We start from the raw sequence: 24,880 nt of genomic DNA, 5'->3' as shown, positions 1-24,880 counted from the left end.
TCTCTCCTCCTCCCCCACTTCCCCTTCCTCTTTCTCCTTCTCCATGTTTAGGGGCTAAGTGGTTTTGCATGCATTATCTCACTTAATCTTCGTAACAAATCTGAGGAGAATTCTTATCCCTGGAGTAGAAAAAATGAAATTCAAAAAGGTTAAGTGGCCCAGGGCTCCATAGCTAGTCATCAGTAGAAGGAGAATTTAAAAAGCAAATACTTGGCCGGTATGCTACTTTATGCTGAGGGGTGTCCCAGACATGGAGCAGGGAAGGAGAGACGTGTGGCCCCTGCCCCAGTGAGCACAGGGCTAGTTAGGGGGCCCACACCGGCCAGACCCTCACAGTGCAGAGAGGGATGAGAGTGCGAGGGAAACTTTTCTGAGGAGGTGACAAGGGCCGGTTTGGAGAGATGAGCAAAGGTGCACCTTAAGAGAAGGAGGAGCAGCACATTTCAGGCAGAGAGAAGAGCAGGTCCTGAAACAATCACGGGGCAGGCCGACATGCTCAGAGAATGTGCCATCACTGTGAGTCTGAAGCTCAGACTGAACATGGCGGAGAACAACAGAAGGGGACACCACATGGGGGTACAATGGACAGGCAGGCCAGAACTTTGGGACCTCAGGGACCAGCAGAGGACTTCAAGCAGGACATGCCACCACCACTTGGGGTTTCTAGGACGATCGTGATGACAGTGATATGGAGGGTGAACAAGGGCCCAGTACCGAAGAGAGAAAAGTAGGAGGTTGGAGTAGTAATCCGGATAAGATTATAAACACCTGCAAGGCAGTGGAACTGGGGCTCAAAAGAAGGACATAGATTTCAGAGACCATCTGAGATGAAATCATCAGGATGAGGTATGAGGAGACAGCACAGAGGTTATTAAGGTGGACTCTGAGATTTCCAACCTGGGGCACAAAATTCAGGACTCTTCAATGCCATGCCATAGAATGTAGCCTGTTGTTTTTGTTTTTGTTTTTTTTCCTTCAGAAATGATGTTTGTTAGCAATCATATTAAAAGAGCAAAGACAGTTAACTTTTTCTGTCATGAGAACCATACTCAAGAAGCATTCTAGAAGGAAAAAGAAACCTAGGACATTTTGAGATACACCCTCCTGGCTTCCTTTGAAGTAGGACCTCCTCCCATCCAAGGTCTTCCTTCCTGAGACAATCGGCTACCTCTGCCTTGACCCTGAGCTGCTGAAAGGGAAGCAGCTTGCACAGGGCATGGGGGCAGCTACAGGAGAGAGAGCCAGAGGAAAGGCCAAGGACGGGTAGCAGTGGGGGAGGGACAAGGGACATAGCCAAGCACAGTACTCCCCGGTCAGGCTGCAACGCTCCCTGCTCCCCGGGAAAGGTGAGGTGAGGCGAGCTCTCTCACACCAAAACGTGGAAGTGAATACAATAAATGTTCAGCCTGGACTTTCAGTTGAGACCATCTGCATTTGTACTTCAAAGGTTACTCATCAGCAAGGAACTCCCTGAGCTGCTCTTGAACACATTCCCTAGAGTCGAAAGCCACACAATGTTCCGTGGAGCAGGCAACACTCAGGGATGTTAAAGCAGCTTTGCCCTTGGCCTGACTGGACTTGGAAACCAGTCCCACCTCTGCCACATACCAGTGGTGTGATCTTCGGCAATGCATGAATCTTCTCAGCTCTTCCTCGGTCAGGGGGGTGCGGGGGGTAACGGCAAACTCTACTTCACAGGTGCAGGCAAGAATGAAATAACCTGATGTCCAGAAAGCACTTGGCACAATTGCTGCCACTTGCTGTTTGCTAAACATTCAGCCTTATTATTCATTTTCATGAATAGAACTCATGACTGTGAACAGAATTCATTATTATGCATTAGAACTTTCTGAAATGTTATGCTTTTATAATGATTTTGTGCTTTAATTTCTAGCCAGCCACATGAAGGTTCAAAGAGAATAGTCTCTTTACCATGGTATAGGTAAATCTTAATTGACATGCTATTATAAATATATTGTGTAAATCCAATTTCACAAATAAATCATACTGCAAATATACGGAAGGGATATAATTACTCAAGCAGAGGGGGTTTGTGTAATGATGAAGAACATTGGCTGTGGAGTCACACCCAAGATCAAATCCCGGCACCTCCATTTACTAGACCCAAGTTCTTAATCTGTGTATGTTTGTTCATTCAGTGAATATTTCATGAAGGCTACTCTATGCCTGGCACTGTTCCAGTAAAATAGCCTCTCCTTGCAGGATTGGGGAAGATGCTGTGGAGCAGCTAGCCCAGGGCCCAGCACGTGGGCAGGACCAGGACATGATAGCTGCTGGTGGTGACCGATGACTCCCTGTGCTAGAGCCGGGGGCAGACTTAGGAGACATGGTCTCTGCTCCTGTGGGTGTATGGTCCTGGAAAGAAGACAGGTGCACAGACAGACAATGGCAGCACAGGGTCTTGGGGGTTCTCTGTTCCAGAGGGACACGGAGTGCTGAGAAGCGCAGGAAGGCTACCAAAGCCAGCGAAGGGCAGGAGGAGCATCAGCGAGTCTGTTCTGGAGGCCGTGGCCGCTGAATAAGGCAGGCAGAGCACACCGGGCGACGCATTTGGGGTCCCCGTTCCTTCCATCCACTACCTTTGTTGCTTGCGAGAAGTGAGTTTCAGGAAATCCATCGCTTTCTATCAGGATGTGGATGGGATTGCTGCAGCTCGGGTGGAAATGCCCTTCCCAATAATGAGATGCTTGAAAACTCCAGTTAAGTGGCTTTAAACTGCCTCGGCTCTCCTTGCTACACAGAATGCAGAAACATGATTAGCAACTGGGGCCATGAAAAATTAGGGCCCCCTCTCTCCTGGGGTTGGAGAGTTGCACCCAGCAGTCATTGCCAGCATCTGAGACTCGGAGCCTGAGAGTCTGGGAGGAGAGTAGAAGGGTCTGGAAGGGGTATTCGTGGCGGCTTGTGGGCGGGGAGGCAGCAGCAGGGGTGGGACTGAGAGGATTTCTCCAGGTACCCAAACTCGACCCTCGCTTTCAAGAGCCCCCATGAGCGTTTTGCCAATCTCACCGCCAGGAGGCGCTGTCGTCCCATCTCTGCAGAGACTCTTGCCGAGGGAAAGAACTGGGCATTGCCAAGTACTTCTTAGAATCTTTGCTTGATAGAATGTGCCTGGAAATTATTGCGCCTTTATGACTGTCTATAATCAAGTTGGAAAATTGTAAAGACAGAAAGGGCTACATAGAAAAATGCAGAACAGAAAGATGAGTTTTTAAAAATAATTAAAAAAGGAAGTTTTATACAATACATAAGGTATATTGTCTTCATGAGTCTTCACAATAGTGAGGTTGTTCTCAGCCCATTTTATAAACAAAGAACTGATGCTAAGGGTGTGGGGGGGTAAGACTTGTATGAGGAATACACAGCTATTAAGAAGAATGCTTGCATTCGAACCCAGGCCCAACTGAATCCAAAATACCAGCCCGTTCCTTTAGACCACACTGCTCAGATTAAGTAAAATAATAACAATACTAGTGTTTATTGAGCACTTACTACATGCTAGGCGCTGTTCTAAGCACTTCACTAGTATTAATTCATGTGATTGTCACAGCAACCCTATGACTTGATGTTATTCCCACTTTGCAGTAAGGATGCAAGTCCCACAGCTAATGAGCAGCTAGGAAATGTGCAATTATGGAAAGGTAAATCAAAGCTACAAACAATGCAATGTCTTATTTTGAAATCAAGAGCAAAGTGCTCCTTCTTTCTTTTATTCCTTCTGCTCTATTAAACTCCAGGGTATCTTCCATCATTCCAAAGATTTTTGAAAATCTTAATACAGAATGTATTTAAAATGAGTACTGATGCCCTGGAGAATTTGTCAGAAAAAGGAGTCATCAAAAAGATCTGGAAACAATAAGGGAGATGTTATTTTAGTAGCCAGATGGAGTTTCCCACTGAGCCCTTGAAAGGATAGAGGATACATAAAGGAAGAGGGAGAGACCAATTTGTAGCTCTAAGAATGTGAGAAGAAACTATAATAATCCACAACATTTACCTACTTTACTCTTGTTTCTGTCTTAAAGATAATATACTTCATATTTCTCCTTCAAGACACGATGCCCCTTATATTATAGTGAACTCCTAATATATATATATATATATGTATATTATAAATATATTGCAGTTTCTCCTATTTCAAAGTTTTATAAACTATGTCTTAAGGCAGCAGATGATTTCTTCCTTTTCTAAGGAAGGAGTTAAGGAATTTTAAGGCAGTAACTAAATCTTTGCCTGTTAACAAAAATACAGTTGAGTCAAATTCACAATTTGGCTAGAATTGGGCCTTTAAAAACCAAGCTACGTGACACAATTATACTTTACATGGCTTCAGAGGGCCACTACACTTGACAGAAAATTTGTCAAAAGTCCAAATGGTCCCTAACAATAGGGAAGATAATGGCCATGAATATTGGTGAGAGTCTGCTCCTGCAGTATCTTCATTTTCCTGGCCTCATAGTAGATACTGGATTCATCCATTCTTTTGGTCAGCTCACAAAAGTTGCTCTGTCACTTAGTAGCTGTGTGACCCAGAGGCAAGTCGCTTAACCTCTCTGTGCCTCTGTGCCCTTATTTGTGATATGGAAGAAAAGAACCATAAGGTTTCTATAGGGAAAAATGAGTGGGTATATGTACAACGTTTAGAACAGGGTCTGGCTGGTACATAGGACATACTTAAAAAAATTTTAGGTGTTTTTAAAATTGTTATTATGGGACATTTTTCTGTTTTTAAGATTTTATTTATTTGAGAGTGAGAATGAGAGAGAGAGAGCATGAGAGGGGGTAGGGTCAGAGGGAGAAGCAGACTCCCTGCTGAGCTGGGAGCCCGATGCGGGACTCGATCCCGGGACTCTGGGATCATGATCTGAGCCTAAGGCAGACGCCCAGCCAACTGAGCCACCCAGGCACCTATTATGGGATATTTTTCTCATGGAGCTTATGTTTGGGATGGAAAGTATTGTAAAAGGAAAATCATGACGGTGTCTTTCTAGCCTAGGGTACTGCATACATTTTACAAATGTCTCCTTTCTCAACTTCATGTCCCCGACAGGGATTACCTCAATGATGAGGGCTTATGGAGCAAGTGCCAAGAGCCTGTCGACGTGGTGCCCTGGAATCTGACCCTCTTCTCCATCCTGCTGGTCGTAGGAGGGATCCAGATGCTTCTCTGTGTCATCCAGGTGGTCAACGGCCTCCTGGGAACCTTGTGTGGGGACTGTCAGTGTTGTGGCTGCTGTGGGGTAAGTTGAGGTCCTGGCGCTTTCTTCTCAATGTGCAGGAGGCCAGGGCAGGCCAGCGATGCTGATGGAGAGCGGGTGGGGAGGGTGGCAGCTGTAGAAACCCAGGCTGGAAAGGCCAGGCGGCCCTCTCTATCAGCTCAGGGGAGCGAAGACTTTGTGCGGCCAAGAACCCGGTTCTACTCTCTGTGCGTGTTAATATACACAGCCTGAAGGTGACCAGACTTTTCAGTCTCCCACACAGTTGACCACAGTCCTGGAGGAAGAGGACTCCGAATACATGTAGGCGTTTACAATAACATTTATTATTATTTATATGAAGATCCCCAAGAATTGGGCATTTTTCAAAAGCACATATTGACAACAAATACACGTCATGGTCCAGCCCAAAATATTCTCACTCTTCCCTAAGTAGATCTAGACCATGGGTTAAAGTTGCCAAGAACTGGGCGCCTGGGGGGCTCAATCAGTTAAGCATCGGCCTCTGGCTCAGGTCATGATCCCAGGGCCCTGGGATAGAGCCCCGCGTCCAGTCAGGCTCCCTGCTCAGCGGGGAGTCTGCTTCTCCCTCTCCCTCTGCCTTTCCCTCCAGCTCGTGTGCGCGCATGCGTTCTCTCTCTCTCGCTCTCTCTCTCTCTCTCTCTCTAATAAATAAATAAATAAATAAAGTTGTCAAGAAATACGTGAAACTCATGTCAGGGCATTGTCTTTTCCCTGGCAAAAACCTATATTTTGATGAGATTGCTGATACAGAAGAGAGAAATGGTTCTCAAGTAGGGGGGATAAGAGGAAATCACTGAGGGTTTAGTCTCCAAATGTGATTGTAAATTATCAACTATATAAAAAACAAAAATAAACCTGTGGGCAGTAAGACGGTACAATTATTTCAACTAGTGACCAAGCCAGATCGAGCAATTGTTCAAGCACACATGGAAATATTTAAAAACACAAATTGGTGTGTGAGGAAAAAATTAAACAGAACTCGAGAGCTCCATAAGAAAGAACTATGTAAATAAATATGAACTGTGGTCCATCTACTTAAGATAATATTATGCCCCAATTTTAAACGATTCAAATCATTTTCTCTAAATTTCTAACAATCATTATATGTATATAGGTCAAAAACTCTGTCTGTGTCAGAAATATACAGGGGTATTCAGTTGGAAAACTGTGTCCTGCCCTGTCTTCTATCCACCCAGTTCCCCAGTGTCCACCTGATTTCTTCTATATCCTCTCAGAGTTATTTTGTTATCATTTTTATTCCCCCTATCTTAAAAATATTTTTAAAACTATAATAATACTGAAAATGCTTATGAGATAGTGTTATTTTTTTTAAAGATTTTATTTATTTATTTGACAGAGAGAGACACAGCGAGAGAGGGAACCCAAGCAGGGGGAGTGGGAGAGGGAGAAGCAGGCTTCCTGCTGAGCAGGGAGCCCGATGCGGGGCTCGATCCCAGGACCCTGGGATCATGACCGGAGCCGAAGGCAGACGCTTAACGACTGAGCCACCCAGGCGCCCCCAAGAGATCGTGTTATTTTAAAAGAGCAAGATATAGGGCTGCCTGGCTGGCTCAGTTGGAAGAGCATGTGACTCTTCTGGGTTGTAGTTTCAAGCCCTACATTGGGGATAGAGATTACTTAAAAATAAAATCTTTCCAAAAAAGATAAAAATAAAAAGAGCAAGATACCAAAAATAGTATATAGAATAAACATGTATGTACATAAGAAAAGAAACACTATGAGTTAAAAAAAAGACCTAAAGGAAATCCTACTCAACTCAAATGATCAGTAAGAAGACTTTGACTTTTTTCCTTCCTTCTAGCTTATATTATTCAAAGAAAAAAAGTTTAACAATCATAGATTTTAAAATATACAAAATATAAATAAAAAGTTCCCCAAATCAAGTGTAAAATGAGTATATTACAAATAAATCTCACTATTGAATTTTTTGTTCTATAAATTTTCTTTTTTCCTCCAAAGATTGATTTATTTATTTTGGGGGGGACAGAGGGAGAGAGAATCTCAAGCAGACTCCATGCTGAGCACTGAGGCGTGACATGGAGCTTGATCTCACGACCCTGAGATCACGACCTGAGCTGAAACCAAGAGTCGGACATTTAACCGACCATGCCATTCAGGCGCCCCGGTGCTATAAATTTTTTTTTAAAGATTTTATTTATTTATTTGACAGAGAGAGACAGAGCGAGAGAGGGAACACAAGCAGGGGGAGTGGGAGAGGGAGAAGCAGACTCCCCACTGAGCAGGGAGCCCGATGCGGGGCTCGATCCCAGGACCCTGGAATCATGACTCGAGCTGAAGGCAGATGCTTAACGACTGAGCCACCCAGGCGCCCCGGTGCTATAAATTTTCAATTCTATTGTGTTGTATTTAAATGTTTTGGTCTTTAAACACAAACGAGAAGGAAAGAAAACTACCAGTTAGCAATCCATCAAAATTATTTTCACAGTAGCAGTTAAGAATATTGAGCATCTAAATCTTGTAATTCATCCAAAATGAATTCATGCTTGCTAAATCAGCTCATTTCAAATACTTTCATTATTTCTTTTTCTGTCTACACAGAAGAGAATCATATATTTAATTAGGAAGCAAATTTTCATTGCAAGATTTATGACAAATACAGCTGCCTTTTGAATAGAAGATAGTAGTTTATTCAATTTGAGGATTATCTGTAAGTTTTAAAACATACCCATAGGTGCCAGTACATAGAATCTTTTCAGTGAGTGTCATCTATACAGATACTGTAGTTTAGCAATTTTATTTTCTTATTTTTTTTAAGATTGTATTTACTTATTAGAGAGAGAAAGCACAAGCAGGGGGAGCAATAGAGGTAGAGGGAGAAGTAGGCTCCATGCTGAGCAAGGAGTCCAATGCTGGGCTCCATCCCAGGACCCTGGGATCATGACCTGAGCCAAAGGCAGTTGCTTAACTGACTGAGCCACCCAGGAGCCCGTGTAGTTTAGCAATTAATGAATAAATCACTTGATAGTCAGAAGACAGTAGAAGGACTCCACAGTTGTCCATGCATGCGAACCGGAGAATCTGAGGATGAATGTACACCTCCTGAATTCCCCTCCCTTCCTCCCTCCCTCCCCTCCTCCCTCCCTTCAGGCCCCCTCCCTCCCTCCCTTCTTCTCCAACTTTTTATTTAGAAAACTTCAAATCTACATAAAATTTAAAGGAACAGTACGAGGAACACCTACATATTTTCACCTAGGATACACAAACTGTTCACATCTGCGTCCTCTCTCTTTCTGAACCATTGGGAAGTAATGTGCAGATAATCATGAAACTTCACTACCAGATATTTCAGTGCCCATGAGAGCTGCATTTTTTAACAATCGGTCTGCTGAGGATTTCTTTCTTGTTGGCGGCTTGCCTCTCCTACAGCTGGTCAGCATCGCGCACCCCCCCCACTGAGGGACACTGTGGGGGGACTTGGGCTTGCAGCCTAGTTCCACAACCTCCTCGCTGAGTGACCCCAGCAAGCTTCCTCACTTCCCGAGTCTTAGTTACCCCGACCGCCTCTTGCAGACCCTTTCCAGAGAGTGTGCAGGGCCATCACATTCAAGCAGAAAGTATTTACTGAGAGATCCCTGAGCCTGGCACAGGCCTTCCATGAGGTAATAGATGGAAACATGCCTTAAATACAAACTATGGGACCTGGGTTGGGTGCCGGCTGTGCAATCTTGGCCAAGTCCGTTGCACGCAACCGTTTCTTTGTCTGCAGAACGTGGTTGTTAAATCTACTTCCTGAGGTTGCTGCATGTCTAACATGGGGTGATAAATATGCATGCATATCAACAGTTAGAAGGCTCAGCACATTGTACTGATTGTTATTTACTGATAGAAACATTGGTGAGGCAGAGGAGCATCAAGGAGAGGAGCGAGGAGCACAGTCTCCGAGGTCAACCTCCCTGGGTTCAAATTCTCGCTCCTCTACTTATTAGTTGTGACTTTGTATACATCACTTGAGTTCTGTGCCTCTTATCAAAAAATGTTTTAATAATATATGATGCGGGGCACCTGGGTGGCTCAGTCGGTTAGGTGTCTGCCTTCAGCTCAGGTCATGATTCCGGGGTCCTAGGATCAAGTCTGCATCAGTGGGGAGTCTCCTTCTCCCTCTGCCGCCTCCCCCCCCACTCATGCTCTCTCTCAAATAAATAAAAATCTTAAAAATAATAATAATAAATGATGCAAAATAAAATGAAGCCTGTAACCTAAACACAGGTAAGTGATGGATAAAAGATCTGAAACAGTCAGAAAAGTATTGAAAATATTCAATAGGTAACCAATATGGGGCAGGAGTAATCACGAAGAAGAGGGGTGATAGGGAGGGGGAAGGGAAGGAGAGAAGCAAAAAAAAAAAAAAAAAGAATGATGTCATAATTAACTTTTCTACCTTCTAGGGAGACGGACCAGTTTAAATCTCCTTGATGAGCTGCTCTAACTTGACGGCATGTGACTTTACATTAGACTTATTCTTATTAGAATTATGTTATATTAGACTTATTCTTCCTGGGGTTGGCAATTCCTATCTGCGTCCTAACTGACAAAGCTTAGGGAGAGCAGAGTTATTCCTTCCACTTTCCAAGCAACTTAGCTCAACTCAGATTTTTATGCTTTTTTCAAATAAAAAATAGTTTGGCCACTTAAGTTAGGTTTATATATCTTTCAGACTCGCTTCCTTCTAGAACAGGTTCAAAGCAGATTTATCATAATTTGTTTTGAGGGAAAAATGTGTAAGGTTACATATACTGCCATACTGCTTCTTTGTATATAGAGATGTTTATATCTTTGGAAGTTTTACATAATTCAACGGAGGAAAGCACATTAAAAATGAGAAACTAAGACCAGTTTTTGTTTTCAAGATTTAGGAGAAAAAACAGAATGACTGATGTATCATAAATAATTTTATTTGGTGTCTTTTGGCCTATTGCCTTTGAATTACTTGTGACTAGTCTTTTGAGCCTGCTTATATTTGCAAAGGTGATATAATAAAGATTGTGTGTGTTTGGGAGGAAGGAGAAAAGACTGAATGACTACCACACTTTTTTTCATCTTCTCTACAAATGGCTTCTTTTGATGAAAAAAAAAAACAATGTTTTAAAAAAGTTGACTTCAGTGATAATTTTTGTCAGCATGTGACCAGGATTAAGGTAATAGGTATTATTAATTCTATGTGTTATATTAAGACATTGAGTTTGGTTTTATGAGTCAAGCACTAATAAGGAGTCAAATCCATTCTGTTGATCTGAGTTCAAACGCTAGCTCTACCACACACGAGCCTGGGGATCCTGGGAGAGTTACTTTCTAAGTCTCCATTTCCCTACTGCTGAAAGGCAACCCATCAGCCAAGAAATTTTGAAGTTCGCCAAGGTGAAACAAGGAGGCCCGTGGGATTGTCAACATGACTAACATACAATTAAAAGGGTCTCAGAAGAGGTACACGCCAGAGAGCCTCACTTCTGGACCCGCCAAGCTGAGACGCTGCACTATGTGGGTCAGGCACACTGAAACTACGTTTCTCACAGTCGTCAAGAAAGCGATTAACAGTCACCTCCTGAGTGCTGGCCATGGGGCCTGGGCACTGAAGACATGAAGGTTACAGGTTGTGATTCTGCCCTCACTACAGGGAGAAGTCTGGGATCAGGTCAAGACCCCATCTGGCACGTAATGGGCAGAAGGAAGAAAGGAGAGCAGATAGGCACTTAAGATCACTCACACACACACACACACATACACACACAGTTTCAAGTCAATGTAGAATGTTGGTTCTCAACCATGATCAACAGAATCACCTAAAAAATGTCCTCTTATGATTCCTGCGCCCCAGCCTCGACTTACTGCCTCTGAAAATCTAGGTATAAGGCATAAAAGCCTGTCTTTTGTTATTTAGTTTTTAAAAGCCTACCAGGTGATGCTAAAAACCAGCCAGTTTGAGCAACCATTGACTTAGACTACAGACTGACAGGCACCAAGGATAAAAATAAGTCAGACCCCATTACAGCCCATTGAGAATTCACACTTTACTGATTAATATTAATTAATATGATGCCTTATACATTAAATCCTAAAGGGTGACACAGGTAATGATGTTCCAGAGGTTCAGAGACATCAGGCCATTAGGACTGATTCACCTATGTTCTCTGACAAGGAAATAAGAATGTAGTTAAAAGGGCATCGATTCCTTATTCAGGGGTTTTCATTGATTCAGAACTTGAAAATGAAGATATTATAGTCATCATCAAATCTGATCTCGTTATTTTATAGATGAAGAATTAAAACAATTCTTTGACAAGCTTTCACACAAAAGGCCATTTTTCAAATCCAATTAACATAAAATTAAAGAAAAATGCTTACCATGGATTAAAGGGATTAAAAGGAAGAGACAGAAAACAAAGATGTATGGGCCCCTACCTTGGTTGATGCTCCTACACACACACACACACACACACACACACACACACACACACACACACATTTGGTCATTAGACTGTCTAGAAACTTCTCTTCTGGGAGTTGCCAACTTTGTGTTGATTTCACAAATACATGACTTATGTCTTCACACTTTAGATGACAAATTCTTTGAGGCAAGGACAGTATCTGATTCAAGTCTGCACCTCCAGTGCTTAATAGGGGCCCTAGGACATAGTAGGCAATCAATAAATTTGTTGTGTCAGTAGAGGGATATATAAATATATATCCATATCACAAGGATTTGCCCTTTGTAGTTGCGGGAGCTAGCTAGCTAGTTGTCTTTGTGGCTGAGGCTGGAGCTTGAGGTTCACAGGGCAGGCCAGCAGAAAGAGGAGAGGGATATAGAGCGTGAGAGAGCAAGAACAAGCTGGAACCCACCTGAGCTGCAGCCCCAGAAGCTGGGGCCCTTTGTCATGGAGCTAAACACACCCTACCCACCCGAAGGGTCAGTGAAGCTGGAGGAGATACTGGGGAAGGCTGTAGGGCCGTTGTAGGGCCCGGGTGCTGCTTTGTGTCAATGAGATGAGTTTGTATGAGCTACAAAATGCTGCTGCCTCCCTTTGGCCCTCCAAAGTTTGCAAGAGTTGTTCTTGTGGGTGCCCCAATAGGAAACACAAAAAGCGACTTAGGCAAATGTAGTTTGGCTTAGCCAAGTTGACACATTACAAAGCCACCATCTCCAGCTTGGAGAAAGGAATGGGGTTTTTTGTTTGTTTGTTTTTGTGTGTGTGCACATGTGCTGTTTTAGTGTAGATCAAGGTTTCTCAACTTCTACACAATTGACATTTGGTACCAGATAATTCTTTATCAAAGTGGGGAGAGCGGTCCTGGGCCCTGAAGGATGTTTAGCAGCTTCCCTGACCTCTACTTAGGAGATGCTACTAGCAACCTTCCCTCCTCAGTTTTGACAACCAAAAATGTCTCCAGATATTGCCAGATATCCCCCTGGGGGACAAAGTCACCCATAGTTGATAATCACTGGTCTGGATCATGTGCTGCTTGAGAAGAACCATCAGTTCTTTTTCCTGGAAGCCAACATGGTGTTTTGCACGTAGAATGTGCTTAGTAATTACTGGTTGTATGTAAACATATGTTTACGTACATACATAAACATACATGAACAAATATTTACCTATCACCAAAGTGACATATACACATTTAAAAGAAGGTGCTCCTTAGATGTTCGAGTTCTGGCTTCAGAGCACTGCTCTGCTTGGTCTAAATACTACTCTCCCAGATGATCTTCACCACTGTGGTTTTAATGACTATGTTCATGACTCTTGTGTCTTTATCTCCAGCCCAGACCACTGCCCTGTCTGCTAAATATCTCTTTTGGGTTTTGGGTTTTTTTTTTTTTAAGATTTTATTTATTTATTTGAGAGAGATCAAGAGCACACAAGCAGGGGGAGAAGCAGAGGGGGAGGAACACAGACAAGCAGACTTTGCATTGAGCCCAGAGCCCCACGTGGGACCTGATCCCAAGACCTCGAGATCATGACTTCAGCCAAAACCAAGAGTCAGAGACTTCACAGACTAAGCCACCCAGGCGCCCCTAAATATCTGTTTCTGAATGTTTCACGGGCATCTCAAAGCAACAGTTCCGGCCTGAACTCTTCCAGTCCTCCATGCATGGCTCTCCTGGAACCCTGGCCTCAAGAGTGCTGTCATCGGCATTTAAGCAGACACAGAACTAGGAGAATGACCCTAGAGGACTGTCCTGACTACAGAACCTACCACGCCCCTACCCTTTCAGTGGCTTTCATCACCCAGCCCCTACGGGCCCCTGCAGACCCAGCATCGCTCTGCCCAGAACCTAGGGATCCTTGTCTTTGGCCCCCCACACTCTTTCAGACCCTGTTCTTGCATATGCTGTTCCGTGTGTGTAGGAATGATCATTCCCTCCTGCTCATCAGGGTAAACACTTCTTATCCTCCCAGATTTCATTCAGGGCTCCTCTTGTCCAGCTTCTTCCTTCCCGATAGTCCCCGCAGTTAATTGACAGCCCCTCCCCAATTCTCCCATGGTATCCTGTATATGTCAGAATGGTTGCCCTTCCCTGTTATATCCATTAACACTTCCTTCTTTCCCTCTGGACTGAGAACGCCTTGAGCTCAGAAACTCCATCTTACCAAAGTTCAGACCTCTCCTCAACCCTGGGCCTGGAACATAGTAACTGTGCTCTGGGTGGGTATTATCATTGTCATGGAGGTATGACTGAATTATTCTGCTCAGAACAAAGAAAAAGCCACTCTCAAGCTGAGAATCAAGCTTTTGTCATAAAAAAATAACCCCAGGGCGCCTAGGTGGCTCAGTCGGTTAAGCGTCTGCCTTCGGCTCAGGTCATGATCCCAGAGTCCTGGGATCAAGTCCCACATCGGGCTCCCTGTTCAGTGGGGAGCCTGCTTCTCCCTCTGCCGCTCCCCCTGCTTGTGGTCTCTCTCTCTCTGACAAATAAATAAATAAAATCTTTAAAAAAATAAATAACCCCAGAACTTATTGGTAATACCCAGAAACCTTGGTAAGTAATATACATGCATGATTTCACTTGGTCCTCAAAACAACTGACCCAAGTGCTCACGACTGCCCTTGCCTTTCATGCTGCTCTGTCTTCACCAGACTTCAGGGAGGCTTCTCTCCTCCCCCAGGCCCCTGACCTCTGCTTGCCCCCAAGCCTGAGCAAGCACGGAAGTGTCCCTTTATTAGCTTATCCGGGGAATCGGCTGACCACAGGGAGACACATTTCCTGTCAGACCCTGGCGAGCATGCCATGTGCTTGCCCAACGTCCCATCGCTGCCAAGCTCTGCTTAGCCCAGCCTGGAAAAGAAAAGCCTTTTCTGTTTGTTTCTGAGACGCCTGCAGATTCCTGAGATTGGAGATTCTCGTGTTGCAATAGTCCTTTTGAATAAAGTTTTTCCTTATCTAAGTCTGTTTTTTTTAACCTGACACAACTTTATGATATAGAAACTATGATTAGCTCCTTGCGTGTAAGAAAGAAGAAAATGAGGCTTAGAAAAAATAAACTTTCCCAGAGCCGCATAAACAGCAAATGAAAAATATGGGATCTAAACCCAGATCATCTGCCTGTTTGAGGGTAAGAGTCCCACTCTCACCCACGGTGCTTCAAACCTCACTAATTCTAACAGCATCCAGGAAGGGAGGCTTTGGGATGCTAATCTCAAGTTCCTATGTAGAACTGAAAGCATGAGAATTTTGTTATTTTTTTAAATGTCACAATTTATCCTGTTCATTCATTCATGTTAACCTGAATTAGTGCAAATGATCAATTAAAATATCATAATCAAAATCAGCATTTTTATATAATCTTTCAAAGCACCTATATGAAGACAACCACACCCAATGTCCCTTCCCTCCCTCCCCCCCCCCCCCTCCCCCCCCCCGCATTCCCCCAACCCCCCACCCCCCACCCCGTTGCTCACTCCTCTGCTTTTTCCTTCTACTCGCTGACATTATCCCCTCTGTGTAGAAAAAGCCGGAATGCAGAGGCAGATTTCTATAATCCTCAGGGTTAAAAACGAAGAGGAAAGAAAAGGCAGGTTCCTGAGCTCTCTGCCTCGCCTGCAGCAAGCAAGGCGGCTAACCCTCCCATTCCCCGCCCCCCCCCATCACCGCTCACCGGTGCTGCCACCCATTTCGAGCTTACACTGGCAGAACATGCGACCTGATGTGGAAATCAGTCTTGACATGCGTCAAACCCCTTTAGTAGCCACAACCCGTAGGGTAGTTGTGCTATTATTGTCGTCCTTATTGAGAAGTGAAGAAACTGAGGCATGAAGAGCTTGAGCAAGAAGCCCAAGGTCACGGAGTGAGTCAGTGGCAGGGCTGCCATTAAACCCAGGACTCCTGGCTGCCTCCCAGCCCCTGGCACACTCACTGCCCCATCCCCCCACCTCTCAAAGGGGAAGGCTCTGCTGTGGCCCCACGTCAGCTCTGCTCCTTTCCACTGGCCAGGCAGAGCTTCAGCTCCTTCTGAAGAAAGCTTCATGAACTGAGTTCAATGAAAATCAATGGCAGATGTTGAGCCAAGGAGGAAAAACCACTGGAAGCTGATGTCAATGATCTGTAGCTGAAAATGCTGTGATCTAGTCCACTTTTAACTACATGTGTCTTCTCTGGCCAGGCTTCTTCAGGAGTGTTTTGGGATCACTATTTCGGTGTGTGGCACTTCCTGGGACAGGGGAAGGAGAACAGGGTGCCTAGACATTCAGTAACTGTGCAGCATGGAAAAGCTTCTCAGCGTCCTCCCCAGTAAATGAAAGTCAGGCTGTGGCTAAGTTCTTCTCTAGTGCTATCATGTTCTAGTTAGGGGATCGTCAGAAGTAGCCTGAGTTATTAACATCTCGATCCACAGAGCTTAGCTCCTTTGGAGAGCTTTTAAAAATCCCAGTGTCCAAGCCCCACTTTCAGAAAAATACTGATTTAATTAAAGGAGATTGGAGCCCAGGCATTGGTGGCTTCGAAAAACAAAAAAAAAAATCACCAGGTGATTCTAATAGGGAAGCCGGTTTGAGAACCTCTGCTCTGGAGTGTTCTCAAACTTAAGTATTCATCAAAAATACCTGGAGGGCTTGTTCCCACCCCAGAGTTTCTGATTCAGGAGGCTTGGGCGTGGGGCATCTCAAGTAAGTTCCCAAGAAATGCTGAAGCTGCTGGCTCAGAGTCTACACGTTGAGAACTCCAAAAGTTTCCACATGCTCTGAAATGGTATATATAGTCAGAGGAGTATTTTTCTCCCTGCCCTGGGGAGAAAGCTCATAGATTTCATTAGATTCTCAAAGAGATCCATAACTCCAGAAAGATTAAGAGCCAGAAGTAGAGTCAAATCATTAAATTTAAAGCTTTTTGTAGGCAGGGTTTCACGGGAGAGGATTTTGCAACTTTTTCAGTCTTAATGTAGCCCCAGGTGTGTGTGTGTGTGTGTGTGTGTGTGTGTGTGTGTGTGTGTGTGTGTGTGCATGAATTACCTGCGCATTGCTGGGCTATAAGATAGCAACACACTGACCAGTCTATACTCGGTTTCCCACCCCAAATTTGCACTTGGGACATCAGGTTGAGGAAGAGGGTAAATATGACAACTTTCCTGAGAACCAAATGTGAATTTTGTGGAGAGGGAGAGGGAGAATGCCCAGTGATACCATTGAAACAGAAATAAAACCTCTACAGATAATCATGCTGTCTCATGCTCACTGACGTTGGGGCCATAAACTTGAGAAAATGAGTGTTGTGCCATAACAATTACCCTGAGGATCAGTTAAATAACATTTTATCTGCATGAGTTATCCTCTCATTCAGAATGTGGCATGGGAAGTTCATACATAAACTTTAATGTATATGATCTTTCATCCTTTCAAATTTTCTATTTTTGTGAATGCTTTCCTATATACACAATACATTAGAACAGTCATATATGCATATAGCTTATAAATAAGGAAATAAACAGGCAAACATATATACATTTCATGATAAAAAGTTTGGAGACTACTCACCAGGTGTGGTGGTCCTCAAACTTTAGAGTGAGCCAGAATCACCCGGAAGCTTGCTAAGTAAATGCAAATTCCCAGCCCTCACCCTCCTTCAGATTCAGGAAAGTCAGAGAAATTCACATTTTACACTAAGATCTTAGGATATTCTGAGGCAGGTGATCCACTGACTCCACTATGAATCTTATTCTGAGAATGCCTTAATTTTTCTTTTGTTTTCTTTTTCTTTTGTTTTCTTTTTTTTTTTGCTCTGTACTTTAAAAAAAACCCTCATTCTCACCCCAAAGCCACAGATCTTCCTGGCAACGTGTATATATAAGTGAGTGCAAAGAGGAAACAAAAATTGCAGTCTCCTGTCTTTCTAATTCCCCCTCGTGGTACCCCATCCCTTAGCCAGTCGGCACGGTGATTAGGGGGAGGGGCGGGGTGGGGATTGAGAGAGGGGCTGGTCACCACGCCCTGGCAGAGCTAGCTGCTGCCCTCTAGTGGCGGCTCAGCGCACCGGCTCACTCAGGGGGCAGTTTCTCAGAAGACAGGTTTGGCCATCTTTCTAAGTATCTCCCCATAAAGAAATATTTTCCAAGAGCCTCATCAATTTAAGACCCGCAAGTGTGAGCAAACAAGTCAACAAAAATGGCACTGTCCAAAGGAAGGGTTGCAGTGTGAAAAACAATATTCTCACAAACATATTCTTCCATTCAACAAATATTTTTAAAATATTTTTGAACAGTCTACCGGGCATCGATCAAGGAGCTAGTCATAAAAGAAACAAAAATCCCTGTTCTCACGGCACTGATAGGCTAATGGGAAGAGACAATGAAGAAGTGCATTATCTCTTAACTGTTACATGGTGGTAAGTGCTGTGGAGAAAAATAGGGCCTGGGAAGAAGAGAGGGAAAAGCTCACAAAAACGGAGGAAATGAACATTTATTGACCACCATTTATTTATTTACTGGTTATTCTATATAAGTCAGTTTTCTGAATCTTCACCTCTCTCTCACTGCTCCCCCCCCTTTTTTTATAATAGCCAATTTTACATGTAAAGAAAAACTGTAAGAGACTTGGCTAAGGCCACTGTGTTAATTAATAGCTGCAGCATGGAACTCCTTAACTGGTTGGAGGAATGAAGCCCCCGGCAAATTTGTAAAGGAGACTGCCCACACATGCCCTTTCTTAATGCTCACACACCCACCTCTCCAGGACTGGCAATGCTGCGTGGAATGTGCTGGACCTCACCCTTCCCCGTTGGGGCTTCCCTCTTATTCTCTCAAACTCTTATTTTACTCTATGCTAATTCCATAAATGGATTCTCTTCCCAGAGTGTAAGGGATTACTGATTTTTTTTTTTCAAGATTGTATTTATTTACTTGAGAGAGAGAGAAGGAGCAGGGGCCGTGGCAGTGGGAGAAGCAGGCTCCCCACTGAGCAGGGAGCAAGATGCAGAGCTTGATCCCAGACTCCAGGATCGTGACCTGAGCTGAAGACAGACACTTCACCAACTAAGCCACCCAGGCGCCCCGGGATTACTGATTATTAATCACTTGCTAATCCTGTAAATTAATTTTCTCCATTTATGCCCAGTTAGTCATCATCATTACCCAAGTAAGATACTTGAGTGGGACCTTTTTCTGGAATAGTCCCTAAATCTCAATGGTGGAAATGTCAGTCCCCCTGGTTGGGCAGTGATGAACGTGCTTGCTGAAATTATACCTCTTTGGGGGATTAGAGTCATAGTTAAAATATCAGTTTCTCATTCTCCAGTCTATTATAACTATTGGATTCTCAAAAAATGCTATAAGAAAAAGAGTGTGTTCTTGTGTACATGACACAAATCCACCTATCTCCTCAATGTAGAACATCTGTTCAAACACTAAGAAAGATTATAGAATGGAGGATTTTAGTGCCAGGAGAAAATGAGCATTTTATAGCTAAGGAAAATAACAAATGATACCCAGGAAAGTTAAGTGGATTTCCAGAGATTACAATTACAATTGACCCTTGAACAGTACAAGTTTGAACTGCCTGGGTCCACTTATACATGGTCTGTTTGTTTTTAATAAATACAGTACAGTACTGTAAATGTGTTTTCTCTTCCTTATGATTTTCTTTAATAATGTTTTCTTTTCTCTAGCTTACATTATTCTAAGAATACATATAACATATGAAATATGTGTTAATTTGCTGTTTTTGCTATTGGGAAGGCTTCTGGTCAACAATAGGCTATTAGTAGTTAAGTTTGGGGGGAGTCAAAAGTTTTCTGCAGACTTTTAACTGCACTGGGGGTTGGCGCCCCCAATTCCATGTGTTATTCAAGGGTCAAGTGTATATCTGTCATTTCTGATAGAGCTGGCCCTAGCGCCTGACTTCCAAGACTGAGGTTGTAGGGGAGTTTGTTTGTTTTTTTTGTCTATCCATCTTCAACTCTCATTCTTTGAGGATGTTAAGAAAACAGATTGAATTGAATAGAAAGACTCAATACTATAAAGATTTCAATTCTGCCTAAATGACTCTAAAAGTGTCAGGGTACCACAATAAACACACAGATACACCCTCGGAAGAAATAGTGACACCCAGTTCCTGGAACACAGTGGGTCGTCAACAAGTATATTGTTTTGTGCTCCCATGCCTTCTTTACCAGTGCCACATCCCCAGGATTCTGCCTGCTGCCCCATCTTACTTCCTCACCAGCAAGCCCCAAGCAATCTCTCTCACTCATCAACTCTGTTGGCACACACTCGATGCTAAATACATAGTAGGATATTATCTTCTTGGAGGCAGAGGCCATGATATCAATTTCTTCCTATCCTCACGGCACCATATAGGCCCTTGTCCTCAGAGGGGGCCACCAACTTCTCTCCATTCCAGTTCATCTTCACTTTTCTGCCTGTTTTCCTTAGGTCATTCTACTATTGGAAATCTCTCCATGGCTTCCATTATACAGGCTAAAGTCCAACTCTGGAACAGAGCATTCGAGCCCCTTCGAGGATTATCTCCATCTGTTTTATTTATTTACTCACCTCCTGCCTCATGGCCTTCCTACACTCTCCCTCCAAAGACATGGACCTTCTCAGCACTCAAAATTTGGGGCTTTCGTGTATGCTGTTTCCCTGAAATGCCTGGGAAACTCCTCAAAGCTAAGGCTCACACTCCATGTCTTATTTGAGGTTGTTCACTCCTCTTCTTCATTCCCTACACTGAGCTCCCAATTTTGTAATTACTCTTTTTTTTTATGTCAGCCTCTTCTTTCTTATTCTTTTTTTTTTTTAAGTATTTTATTTATTTATTTGACAGAGAGAGACACAGCGAGAGAGGGAACACAAGCAGGGGGAGTGGGAGAGGGGGAAGCAGGCCTCCCGCGGAGCAGGGAACCCCATGTGGGGCTCGATCTCAGGACCCTGGGATCATGACCTGAGCTGAAGGCGGACGCTTAACTGACTGAGCCACCCAGGTGCCCCTCTTCTTTCTTATTCTTACAGAGATATACTAGCACAGGAAATCCTTTGATCAGCAGGATTGCAATGAATGGGGCTGGCCTCAGGACATGTCCTATGCAATTACAGAGGGCCCCACCCTCACAGAAGCCCCACAGTTTAATGCTCTAATGTCAATTCTTAATCCATTTGAGCAAGGCCCCATGTTTTCACTCTGCACTGGGTCCCACAAATTATGTAGCCGGTCCTGCCAATGAGTACATGATGCATACTTTCCAACTTTCCCAGTTTCCTGTGACTTCCCCAATTTTAATACTGAAAGTCCTGAGTCTTGGGAAACCCTTCTGTCCCAAGCAAACCAGGACACTTGGTCACCCTATTTCTGGTCCTCAAACTGCAAACATAGGAGGTATGCATCACTTTGTTCAATTTCTAATATGACCTATTGTCTTACAAGCAGAAGGGTCCATATAGGACATATAAAACTTGATGGTAAACTCTGTGACCCCCGCAAATTATTATTTCTAAACACAACTTATACATCTCTGTGAACTACAGTTAAGGCTTTATCATCTCACACTTTTAAGTTACTACAAGGGACCTATTTCAAAGGACAGCCTATAGGAAAGAATTGCAAATTCTAAGGTCAATGGAAGAGTTTCAGTGAGTCTATGAGCCATCTGGAATTAACTGTAAACCGTGTACGGGAGCAACTTACTGTGAACAACACCTAAAGTTTTGATCAGTTTCTCAAAGCCATCCAAGTCAGTGAAAAAATAAAATGCATTGGCTAATTGTTTTGGTGAATCTTGAAATTTGGGGGCATTCCAGAGAAAGTTCTAAGGAGTTCTGCTTTGAGGACCCTAATGTACCAGACCTTCTGAGGCATACCTGGAATAAACCCATTCTGTTTTAGGGCCAGAATTCACAGCCCATCTAGCTCTAGTGACCAGAAACTCATCCAAAAAGTCTTTCTAACATGACATAATGTGTCTGATCTTAATTTTATATTCATTTTAATCCATTGCATATATTAAACTCTTCTGGGCAACAAGGCAGATAGCAGAAATTCTGTAGATTTTAACATTACATGTACAATACCTTCATATGTGCCCTCAATGGAAGATAAGTAAAGTAAATTTTATATCCAGGACCTTTGATATCCACACAATATTGATTGTAATTTTAAAAAACCTCTGTCCTAAGGGAAAAAAATCCTAAATTCGGCAGCTATCATTTTTTAATTGAAAATACAAATACACGAATTTTCAAGATTGCAATCCTAAAAGAAAAAAAGGGGGGGGGGACTTGGATACACTATAAATGTACAAGTCCCAGCTGTGAGCTAGTTTGGCGGCAATGCCTGTCACCCCATTGATTGGTGACAGATTTGTTTACTCAACCAAATCATCTGGGAAGTTCCTCATCCCCTATTTTGCAGCCAGCCCTTCTTCCCTGTCTGTCCCTTCTGAAACTACTCACTTACTTGGGAAATACAATGGGGATATAGTGGTCAGCAAAACAGACCAAGTGGCCTGCTTTGTGCCTTTATCAACTTATGCTGCCCCCAACAGTGCATTAAGGGGTCCCGTTTCCCCATATCCTAGCTAACACGTGGTGTCCTCAGTCTTTTTCATTTTGCAGTTTGATAGAAATGAAATGGTAGATCACTACTATCTAATTTCCATTTTCCTGATTAGTAATGAAGTTGGCAAGCTATTTAGCACGCAGTTCCCTGTCCTATACATTTTCAATTCATATCCTTGGCCCGTATTTCTATAGGACTGTTTTTCTCATTAACATGCAAGTTTGTTGTATATTCCAGATACTAGCTTAGGTCTGGTTCTCAGAAGCAGACCCTGATCAAGGGCTCATGTACAAGTGACTTACTAAAGAAGTACTATTTAAGAAAGGATTTTTCAAGGAATTGAGTATTTACAAGGGAAACTGGTAAGAGAGTGAGGTAAACAGGACAGGGGAAGGGAGGAAACAAAGCAAGCGTGTGCTCTCAGGCCAAGTCATGTAGAAGGCAGTCTGTGCCTAATCCCACAGGAGACTTTGAAATGTAAGTTACATACCCACCTGCCACTGGCTAAAGGTCATGTTGTAGAATGTAAATTCCTATGCAGCTAGCTCTCTGCACATGTGGGACCAAAGTGACTGCGATCCTTTTTAAAAGAGTCACAGATATTAGCTGTTGGAAGCAAAAACACAGCAGCGTGGGAGATGGGATGCACAAAACAGTAAAAAGGAATCTAAGGTTATCTGGGTGGAGAACTGACATCACTCACTATAGACAACAGTATTATGAAAATATCAATTTCACTATTAATTCAAGAAATACAAACTGGGGGAAAAAAGGAAATACAGGCTGTAACAGTAAGGTATTTTCTATCTATACAGACTTAAGAGTTAGTCAAAAGTTCTCACCACAGAAAAAAAAAGTAGCTATGTGAGGAGATACATGTATTAACTAACCTTATTGCGGTAATCATTTTCCAGTATATATATATATATATATATACATATATACATAAATATATATATATTTTATATATAAACATATATATATATATATATACATAAAATCACTACACCGTATGTCAATTATATCTTGATAAAGCTGGAAGAAAAACAGAAGAGACTAATTTGTATTATATTTATTGATAGGAAATACATTTTTCATTCAATTTTTGAACTTCATATATTCTACATATCTTCCCAAATATTTTATGGAATGTACAGTGGGGGAAAAAAACCCCAAAATGTTAATGTTTATTCAAATCGGATTTATTTTTATTTTTGAAATTGCATGTTTGTAGGAAAACTCCTCAATCTTCAAAACAAAACAAAACAAAGAGGCAATATTCAGCTCCAGATTGGCAATGATGAGACAGTCCTTTGCATTTGTTGTTATTGGAAGTATAAATTGGTACCGTCCTTCCTTTCAAAAATATTTAACAGAATCTATCAAAATTTAAAATCGCATGATGTAATGATTTTTTCTTGGAATTTATCCTCCAGCCATATTCACACGAGAATGGGCTGGTTACTGTAGCACAATCTATAAAGGCAAAAACTAAAAACTGGCTAGCAATAGGGGACATCCATATAAAATATTAGTTGTTCAAAATAATCCAGTATACAACTCTATGTCCTGGCATGGAAAGATGCCCATGAAATATTGGATATATTTGTTGCTTACTGTGTAACCTCATGAAAAAGATTTAACCTCTTAAATTCTTCATCTATAAAGTAAGGATAATATTGAAATGATAGGGTCACTATGCAGATTAAATTAGATAATACATATCAAGTGTTTTTGCGTGGTGCTTGGCACATAGTAAATGATCAGTAACTATTAGTAATATCATTATTATTATTAAGAGAAAAAATGAGGGCGCCTGGGTGGCTCAGTCGTTAAGCGTCTGCCTTCGGCTCAGGTCGTGATCCCGGGGTCCTGGGATAGAGCCCCGCATCAGGCTCCCTGCCCCGCAGGAAGCCTGCTTCTCCCTCTCCCACTCCCCCTGTTTGTGTTCCCTCTCTCGCTGTGTCTCTGTCAGATAAATAAAATCTTTAAAAAAAAAAATAGAGAAAAAATGAAAGCTTAAAAATAGCATGTATCATTATTTTTCTTGTTAAAAAAATCCAACTTCTAGGAAAAAAATCATATATTTTTTTAAAGTGTGAGACTTGGGGGATAGAGAAGTTCCACTTTTTACCTTATACATATTGGTATTTATAACATTTTCAACAAGCAGTGCATGTTACATTGGCAGTGATGATGAAATACAGTTTTTAAAAAGAATGCATGAGGCTACATCAAAATAAAAAGCTTCTGCACAGCAAAGACAACAATCAACAAAAGTAAGACAAGCTACTGCATGGGAGAAGTTATCTGCAAATGATACATCTGGTAAGGGGTTAGTATTCAAAATATAGAAAGAACTTATACAACTGAACAGCAAAAAAATGAATAATCCAACTAAAATGGGTAGAAGACATGAACACACATTTCTCCAAAGAAAACATACAGATGGCCAACAGCCACATGAAAAGATGCCCAACATCACTCATTATCAGGGAAATGCCAATCAAAACCACAATGAGATATCACCTCACACCTGTCAGAATGCCTAAAATCAACAACACAAAAACAAGTGTTGGTGAACATGTGGAGAAAAAGGAAGA

At 42.6% G+C, this 24,880-nt stretch overlaps 1 protein-coding gene across 1 annotated transcript in view; it reads left to right on the top strand.

The window, feature by feature from the left end:
* The window catches only part of TM4SF4 (transmembrane 4 L six family member 4), a 25,485-nt gene extending 15,182 nt beyond the window's left edge, over window positions 1–10,303 (top strand). The window contains exons 4-5 of the mRNA XM_025870100.2: window positions 5,072–5,261; window positions 9,689–10,303. Of these exons, the coding sequence (XP_025725885.1) occupies window positions 5,072–5,261; window positions 9,689–9,706 (208 nt within the window). The 3' untranslated portion in view covers window positions 9,707–10,303. The remainder of the gene's footprint in view (window positions 1–5,071; window positions 5,262–9,688) is intronic.
* The last annotated feature ends 14,577 nt before the right edge of the window (window positions 10,304–24,880 follow it).

The sequence above is a fragment of the Callorhinus ursinus genome, unplaced genomic scaffold, assembly GCF_003265705.2.
Source record: "Callorhinus ursinus isolate GAN/ISIS: 27379988/994484 unplaced genomic scaffold, GSC_fseal_2.0 scaffold1, whole genome shotgun sequence".
In the NCBI taxonomy this organism is placed as follows: domain Eukaryota; kingdom Metazoa; phylum Chordata; class Mammalia; order Carnivora; family Otariidae; genus Callorhinus; species Callorhinus ursinus.
Note: the sequence above shows the minus strand (reverse complement) of the source record. Positions and strands in the feature narration are given on the sequence as shown.